The 7,608-nt window shown below is 35.9% G+C and overlaps 1 protein-coding gene across 1 annotated transcript; it reads left to right on the forward strand.

Annotated features, from left to right (window-relative positions):
- Nucleotides 1-80: 80 nt before the first annotated feature.
- Nucleotides 81-3,189, forward strand: LOC117107347. Its single transcript, XM_033248998.1, has 4 exons — nucleotides 81-85; nucleotides 176-396; nucleotides 1,918-2,142; nucleotides 2,870-3,189. The coding sequence occupies exons 1-4, from the start codon at nucleotides 81-83 to the stop codon at nucleotides 3,148-3,150; spliced, it is 732 nt and encodes a 243-aa protein (XP_033104889.1). The 3' UTR covers nucleotides 3,151-3,189.
- The last annotated feature ends 4,419 nt before the right edge of the window (nucleotides 3,190-7,608 follow it).

Genomic DNA, 7,608 nt, shown 5'->3' on the forward strand with positions numbered 1-7,608 from the left:
ATTTATAAACATTTTGTGGGGGGGGGGGGGGGGGGGGGGCGCGCTGGCTGGGTCCCCTTGAATCCGCCACTGATCGTTCGATGCAGTGAGTTCCCGGCGTAACTCTTTCACAATGGACACCACTCTAGGCGTTTTTTTGCTGGTCATACCTAAAGTCACTTTTTTTTTTTTACAGAAATGACAAACCTGTATCTAAAGTTGCATATCAGGATTATGTAACTGAAGGTACACACGAGTATGCGACGTATAATGCTGTTGTCCAAAACCAGAAAACCACAGCTGACGAGGTTGTGTATCAAGATCTAAAAGATTACAATGAATACCTGTACCACAATACCACAGCAGTTGAAGTGGTGTACCACGATACCGCAGTTGAACTGGTACACCAGAATTTAGGTAGGCATGAAAAATGGTTTGAGGACATGATTTGAAGAACCTCTTTTACGTTGGTTTACTAACTGAAAAAATGTGAGGTGTTATAATGATAGTACAGAAATAATGTAAATATTATTTTTTAAAATCAATAAGTAAGAATACTCTCTAGTTAGGATGAATGATGTAACATTAGCTCCAGAATGTCCTTATTCTACTCCACAGACTAGAGAGTTACTTGTTAATTTTGTAACATAGGTAATCTATTAGTAACATAGGTAATCTATTAGTAACATAAAGGGGATCATAATCATAAAAGAGAGCTTGAAAGAGAGGTGGGAGCATTGTTGAACTGCCTGTAGTTCGGCACTTCGGTATTTATTATTGTAACGTTTTGAATAAAATCTACTAGTACATATTTTTTTTTAGCGTGGCGATAATATTTTAAGCGTGGTGCAATCTTTGCTTATTTTGCCTAAGCGTGGCGGTCATTTCGTCTTTTACAAGCGTGGCGGTCCCGCCACGCTTAAGTAGGCCTACAGCTGGCGAGACCCCTGTTTCAACTAAACGATTATGATTATCGTTTGATCACTTCTATGGTTGTCGTTATAACTATTCTGGGGCGAATCCAGAGATGTCCGAAAGGGGGCCGAAAGTGGGGCCGATCGGGACACTACCTTGTCCGGGGGCGTACCCCAGCATGTTTTTGTTTTCTAGACGCCCAAAAATAACTTCTGACGCGAATTGGGCGATCAATTATTTCTTTTTTCTTTCTTTCTTCCTTTTTTTTTAAACCTTCCAACAGGAGGGGTTGGGGCCGCCCCTGATTATGATCATGAATATAAATATCATTATCATTACCATTGTCATTATCTTTGTCACTGTCTCTGTCAGCGTCGTTATCGTTGTCGGTATTGCGGCATAGTCGTTGTTGTCATAATCGTTATCAATATCATTATTACAATTATTATTCTTATTATTCTTATTATTATTATTATTATTATTATTATTATGAATATATACTATATTTTTTATAGTAGTATTGTCAATATATTGTCATTATTAATATTATTATTATTATTATTATCATAAATATTAATATTAAAGATATTATTTTTTTTAATCAATACGAATTTATTTATTATTCATATCAAATTTACAATATTCCTTTTTCATAAAATTAGTGGTTTATTTAATATAGTACACCAGTATATCTAATAATAATATCAGTTATGTCCCACCACACATTTGTAATATATTTTGTAACATTAAAGAGCATTTCTGTTTTATAATTAAGGTTTAGAGCGCATACAGGGGCTGTGCTTTGTAAACGGAATTATTTTATTACAGTAATTATTGTAGGATTTACAGAATAAAAAATAAAAATAGTTCAATACATCCCCATAAAACCTAAAGAGTAATAAAGGTAATCTAGTAATTTCAAAACAACTAACTCTTTTACATTGGACACCATTCTAGGCGTTTGTTGCTGGTCAAGCATAAGTACGTTGGCACTTTTTTTACAGAAATGACAAACCTGTAAAGGTGAATATCAGGACTATGTAGCTGAAGATGTACACGATTATGCGACACATAACTCTGTTGTCCAAAACCAGAAAACTACAGCTGACGAAGTTGTGTACCAGGATGTAAAAGATTACAGTGAATACCTGTACCACAATACCGCAGCAGTTGAGGTGGTGTACCACGATGCCGTAGTTAAACAGTTGTATCACGATACTGGAGTTAAAGTGGCATACCATAATTCAGGTAAGCCTAAGCTCAAAAATGGGGCTGAGAACAGAATTTAAATGCAAGAATCATTTTACGTTGTTCTACTAACTAAAAATAAGATGCGAGATACTACATTGATAGTCTAGAATTAATATAAATTTGAAAACCATTTTATTTTGTAAGAATACCGAGTTTGCCGAAACCCAGTTTGTCGAATTTTTTCGTCACCGCCGTACGAAAGTACAGCATGCTGTGCTTTAGAATAATTATGGGAGGAACAAAAAGAATGATTTGCCTTGATTTTTCCGCTGGTGCCACTACGGTATTTCGTACACATGCAGTCATGGAAAGGTATCCATCGTGAATTGTACACTGTTTTTAATGTTTCACTGCTTTTAATAGACTTTTGTCAAAGTGGGTTTCGGAAAACTGGGATTCATGATTTTTGAGTCGGCAAAACTGGGTGTCGACAAAACTGGGTTTCGGCAAAGTGGACTCGGCAATCTGTGTTTTGACAAACATTTCTAGATCTCTATTATTGGATATAACTTTCATTCAAAAATTTCGGGCACTGTCCTTCTTTAAGTAGAATAGAATTACAAAAAAACATATACTGTGTGTAACACTACAGTAATAAATACTCGATACATACATTTCTGACTTTTGCTAAACCTTTTTCCGAAAATTTGGTTGGTTATCCGAAGTGTGATTCACACCAAAATATTTTGATACTCTATTATATTTTGTTATCATATCTTACCAGACGTTGACAGAAGTAAACGAACTGGAAACCGAAAAGGAATTGCACATGCCATAGTCGGTGGTCAGACTTCTCCAACATTAAGTCACAAAGACACAGACCGTCACCAGAAAGTGACCAGTTCACCGGACTGTGTCGAAAACAGTGTTCGCGATTCCGAGAGCCGAGGAAGAGGGAAAGGAAGTGAGTTTCACTTTAGCGATGATTACAGTGAAATTAATACATGTATGCCAAATGAGAACAAAGACGAAGAACCAAATTATTATCTGCAAATAATTGGTTGAAATCATCGGGATGTTTTGCCCATAGATGCCTGGTGGCTGAAAATGCAGCGTTTAATGATTTGAAATTAAATTAACTGTAATTTAGTATAGTTTGCTGTAGAGCAATATTGACTGAATCAAAGCCATCTTATTTAGATTGTGGTAGTATTTAGACTGTGGTTGATTTATCGGCTATTGTTTGGACTGACCATTATAATCATTTAGATGTGTATAAGAGACAGGGCCGCCCCTGATTATGATCATGAGCACATTGGTGACATTTATTGTATTGAAACTTTTAGCAGATTAACCAATGAAAAATATTTACAATTATCTTGTATATTAGTTTTGTTTACTTAAGCTAAATAAAATTAAATGGATCACACCTAATTTCATAGACTATGTATGGCTGTGACCTTGTTAAACACACACCTTTTAATAATCGTTCACTTAAAAACGAATGCACGAGTACAATTTGAAAATTCAAATCAGATGCGAATGTGAAAATGTTAATATATATTTCAAGCACAATTAAAGAAGGCACAACAGAATAGAAAACCCAAAATTGTATTCACACACTTGTAACTGGCGATATTGAAAAAAAAAATGGCATGTTTATCTAAAAATAGTAACCTTGATGTTCATATTTTCGGTACTAGGCTAAAAAACTAGACTAATTGCATCACGCCATATCGCAAAATCTCAATGTTCCATTATAAATAAATCATTAATAAATGGTAAGGTTCTAAACGATTGGAAAGTATCAATGACTACCCCTATATACAAAGGTAAAGCCCTAACAATAATTATAGACCAGACTCAGTGGTATGTAACAAGCCAAATTTGTTGAAAAAGAAGTCCAAGATCAAATTATTACAAACCATGTACCAATATGCTATGCTATTATATGCTCTCATCGTTTATGGATCTTCTAATGGATGCTGGGGCGGATGCAGGATTTGGCGGAAGGGGTTGCATGAGAGTCCACACAGTGTTTGAACATTAAATTTGAGAATATGGACCTCAGGTGCCCGAAAATTGCACTCTCATCCATTATAAATTTTACCGGTAATTAGCTATGGGAATTGAACTGGGGACCCTACAGATCTCCACGGTTCAGTGCACATACAGTGGCTACCACCAGATTAGACGACTGAGCTGAGCTGCTCTCAACAATTACCGTATACAATACAACAATTATTCTTAATGCAATTTAGGGGAGTGTGATCGCACCGTCTGCAGCCCCACGTATCCCCAGGGATTCTATACCTAATACTTTGTTTAGTATATTGGTTTATTACTCAACGATACGATTTTCATGTATAGAGGTGAAATGCCGAGAGACGTGAACGCTCATTTCTTGGCCCCTTGGCTGGAAGGAAGCAAAAGTGAAATGTCACCCCTAAATCAATCGGAATTGGCATACCACATGGTGGTGTCTTGGGTTCAATTTTATTTTTGTTATTCATAAATAATGACATTTAAAAATTGATTTTCTTGGGACTATTCAGGAACACAAGTTGATAGATTAAATACAAAATTACAAATATTTGAGAAAATATTGGTAAAATTTACCAATATTTTCTATTTTTTTTTCAATATATTTTTTTTTCATATGGTATGTCGGAAATAATAATAACATAGGAAAATTGGCCGAAACATTGCACCAATCGCTGCTTAGTATTATAAGCACAATCGAACCAAGTACCTATTATGAAATTTCGGTTTTGAAAAAAACACATCCGAGAAAGATATATTGTAAAAAGACTGCAAAAACGTTCAGCAAGAATTATATAAACACAATTTTGATAACAAAAACTGTTTTGGCGAAAATATAATTCGACAGCTAATTTCATGTTTTTTGATGTACAAATGCTAGGCCTATATGACATTCCCCACACCTTCTCGTTAATATAACGAAATTGAAATGATTTTCGATCGACATAGAAATTCAAAACTCAAAGACTTTGAATGTTGTTACACTAATTGTGTCATAGGGGCCTAGTCATGTATAAGTGACTATTTTAACAATTTTAAATTATTAATATTCAGTATTACATTGAAGAAAAATACTATCAATCGAGATTTTTATTTATGCATTTGCTTATTATATTTAAGGGGGTGGAGCCGTTATAGATCGGGGACCCCTGGAGGTCGGGGCCCAGGTTCAATGAATTTGCTGAACATGCGGTAGTTACGCTACTGGTATCAATCGACTGTCTGCAGTGTCGGTGCTTTGGCTGGTCTTGTTTCTTTTCAAATGATTCCCCCTCCCCACTTTTTTAAAACTATGTACTTTATCAAGTATTTAACCTCTGGAGACATGACATTAAAATGTTCAACAAATCATTGTTTTAAAGGCTGAACTAGGACATTTGTATCCTAATTAGAATGTACCGGTATGCAAATATTTTTTTCTGGCAAGGGGTTTTCGAGATACAGTATGGCAAAAAACAATAAAAATAAAAGGAAATAGTGCCCACATTTTGGCCAAAATCCCATTACCAAACTTTCCATTTTATTTCATGAGGTTGTTAAGCAGCAAATTTGCCTAACTTAGGATAGTTTTAAAATGTCATGAATTATTCATAATCATTATAGAACGTATTTTGCGCATGCGCTGTTTTCAAGCCTGCGTCACCCTCAATGACCAGCACGGTTCTGTGCATCGCTCGTGAGCATAGCGAGTAACTGCAGCATAGTAACTCAGTGTTCGGTTTTGATAGATTTTATAAGGATAGAACGACACATGGTGCTTTGTGGGTGTGTAGGCCTATCACGATTTAATCGTTGTATGAGTTTAAGCATGGAGTAAACTAATTCCTCCATGGTTTGAGATAGGTAGGCCTAGTTCCTATTTTAAGTTTTACAGAAATTCGGACAGTAGGCCTACCTATAATCAAGAATAAATTACCGTCTTTAGAAATGCATATGAGCCGGGATATGAAATGTTTACACTGAACAGCAAAACCTTAATAGAAGAATCACTTAATTTTAATCATTTTTTATATTTTCGTATTTCAAAATCACACTAAACATATTATATATCTTAAACGATTGTAGCTTAATTGTAGTCCAAGAGAGCTGAAACTTATTATGAATGTATATACACGCAGCACACATCTTTTACCACGGTTGAAACTCGATCCCAGGTGAAGAGAGGCAGTGTCTTGCCTAAGGACATAGTTACGGGGGATACCCTAATTATCACAGGACAGTGTTGGCGTCAATACACCAGTCCTACTATATCATAGTAGGCCTAGGCCTAGCTTAAACCTCCAGTCAATTTTACGAAAATATTCATCGCCTGGTCTGGGCCTCTTATAAATATAAAAAAATTGTCTTACTAATTTGGCGTAATCCAAAGCAGGTGATTCTTACGATGGCCCACAAAGGACACGCTGCAAATAAAAAGAAATGCTGCAAACAAAAAAAGGAATGCTACAAACAAAAAAGAAATGCTGCAAACAAAAAACAAACGCTGCAAACAAAAATGCTGCAAACAAAAAAGAAATGCTGCAAACAAAAAAGAAACACTGCAAACAATAACGAAATTGTTAGGCAACATATGAAAAAGTAAACTAGAGAGGGCAGCACACACCTTTTCTGGAATATCAGACAGTAATTCCAGCCAGCTAGTGTCACTAACAACAATGACCTGGATCCAAACAGAATGGCCTCATAGGAGACAGTTAGGATCCAAGGAGGTTAAAACTTTCTTTTTATTTTATGCCTAAAGCAGTTGATTTTTTCCTGCCAATCCAAAATAGTTTCATCCTTGTCGACTTGGCGATCGGTTAGAGCAGCGTTCCGCAAACTTTTTACTTCACGGTCTATTTACGATTCCAGGCACCAAGCCGCGGCCCGGCAGCCCAGCCGCGCCAGGGACCAACATACCAAGTCTTGGCAAGAACTTTTGATCATGAAGCCTCCTTGTATATACAATATTTGGACATCATTATCTGTTCTCTCAGTGATAACATTTTACTGTATACAAATTAAATATTATTTTATTAAATAAATAATACTGTACATCTGTATAACAATTGTTGATTGATTTTTCTTTCTACCAATCTTCAACCAAACACGGTTCAGCCACACACGTCATAGCAGGGCCGTAGCCACGAGAAGTGAAATGGTCAGGTTGCTAGCGAAGCGCGAGCACTGATGATTGGGGCTAGGGGGCTGCCAAGGGCCTCCAGGTCGGGGTTCAGGTTTCCGGGGCCATTAAACTGTAATATTATTGTAAACAATTAAACTGTAATATTATTAACATTAAGCCATTAAACTGTAATATTATTAACTAAGACCAATCAACGCATAACATAAAACATGTACATATCAACATTATTATGTTTAATCTTTCCTCGTCGGTGCTTGCATAAAACGTGAGTTGGATCTAACATGATGATATTGATAAACAATCGAAATTCTCTGTACAATATTATGCTAAACATTTACAGAGTGGACGTCTTTATG

Source organism: Anneissia japonica, unplaced genomic scaffold (genome assembly GCF_011630105.1).
Source record: "Anneissia japonica isolate Jap-2015-1 unplaced genomic scaffold, ASM1163010v1 scaffold10331_len28855_cov121, whole genome shotgun sequence".
Lineage (NCBI taxonomy): Eukaryota > Metazoa > Echinodermata > Crinoidea > Comatulida > Comatulidae > Anneissia > Anneissia japonica.

Excerpts from the sequence above, each read along its gene's own strand:
- LOC117107347 (XM_033248998.1), top strand. Across the intron at positions 397-1,917 it reads ACTGGTACACCAGAATTTAG|GTGAATATCAGGACTATGTA; the intron begins GTAGGCATGAAA and ends AAACCTGTAAAG. Across the intron at positions 2,143-2,869 it reads AGTGGCATACCATAATTCAG|ACGTTGACAGAAGTAAACGA; the intron begins GTAAGCCTAAGC and ends ATATCTTACCAG.